The sequence below is a fragment of the Eimeria mitis genome, genomic scaffold, assembly GCF_000499745.2.
Source record: "Eimeria mitis Houghton genomic scaffold, Emh_scaff1921, whole genome shotgun sequence".
NCBI classification, from domain to species: domain Eukaryota; phylum Apicomplexa; class Conoidasida; order Eucoccidiorida; family Eimeriidae; genus Eimeria; species Eimeria mitis.
Window position 1 is genome coordinate 3,410 of NW_013570243.1, and position 899 is coordinate 4,308.

The 899-nt window shown below is 54.4% G+C and overlaps 1 protein-coding gene across 1 annotated transcript in view; it reads left to right on the top strand.

Annotated features, from left to right (window-relative positions):
- EMH_0045900 (uncharacterized protein) overlaps window positions 1-387 on the top strand; it is a gene marked incomplete at both ends in the record, with an annotated part of 3,367 nt that extends 2,980 nt beyond the window's left edge. Inside the window, one exon of the mRNA XM_013496114.1 lies at window positions 1-387. Coding sequence (XP_013351568.1) covers window positions 1-387 — 387 coding nt within the window.
- Window positions 388-899: the final 512 nt, after the last annotated feature.

The window sequence follows — 899 nt, forward strand, 5'->3', positions numbered from 1 at the left end:
AGAGCAGCAGCAGCAGCAGCAAGAGCAGCGGCAGCAAGAGCAGCAGCAGCAGCAGCAGCAGCAAGAGGTGGATCAAGATATGGAGATCCTCGATTCCTTGACGCTATAAACCCGTATTACGTGCAGCAGCAGCAGCAGCAGCAGCAGCTGTTGCTGCTGCTGCTGCTGCTTCTGCTGCTGCTGCTGCTGCTGCAACACAATGAGCAGCAGAGAAGACAACCTGCAGCAACAGCAGCAGAAGCAGCAGTTGCGGCAGCAGCTAACCCAGAAAAGCAGCAGCTACTGCAGCAAAAGCAGCAGTTGCTGCTGCTGCTGCTACAGCAATTGTTGCTGCTGCATGCACTGCAGCAGCAGCTGCTGCTGCTGCATGCTTTCATAGAGACTTGATTTAGGAATATAGAAAGTATAGGGGGCAGATCCAGGTGTATAGGCAGAGCACAGCAGCAGCAGCAGCAGCAGCAGCATTAGCTGTTGCTGCTGTAGCTCGAGCAGCAGCAGCAGCAGCAGCAGCAGCAGGTACTGCTGCTGCTGCTGCTGCTGTTTGCTGCTGAAATAGCAGCAGAAGGAGAGCATCCTGCTCGCTGCAATGCACGAAAGATATTTGGGTTTAATATAGACACAGCTAGCTGTGGCTAGCTGTGGCTAGATGTAGCTAGCTGTAGCTAGCCGTAGCTAGCTGTGGCTAGCTGCAGCTAGCTGTGGCTAGCTGTAGCTAGCTGTAGCTAGCTGTGGCTAGCTGTAGCTAGCTGTAGCTAGCTGTGGCTAGCTGTGGCTAGCTGTAGCTAGCTGTAGCTAGCTGTAGCTAGCTGTAGCTAGCTGTGGCTAGCTGTAGCTAGCTGTGGCTAGCTGTAGCTAGCTGCAGGGGTGTTGGGGTTGGTGGCCGCAGCAAGTCGTTCTAT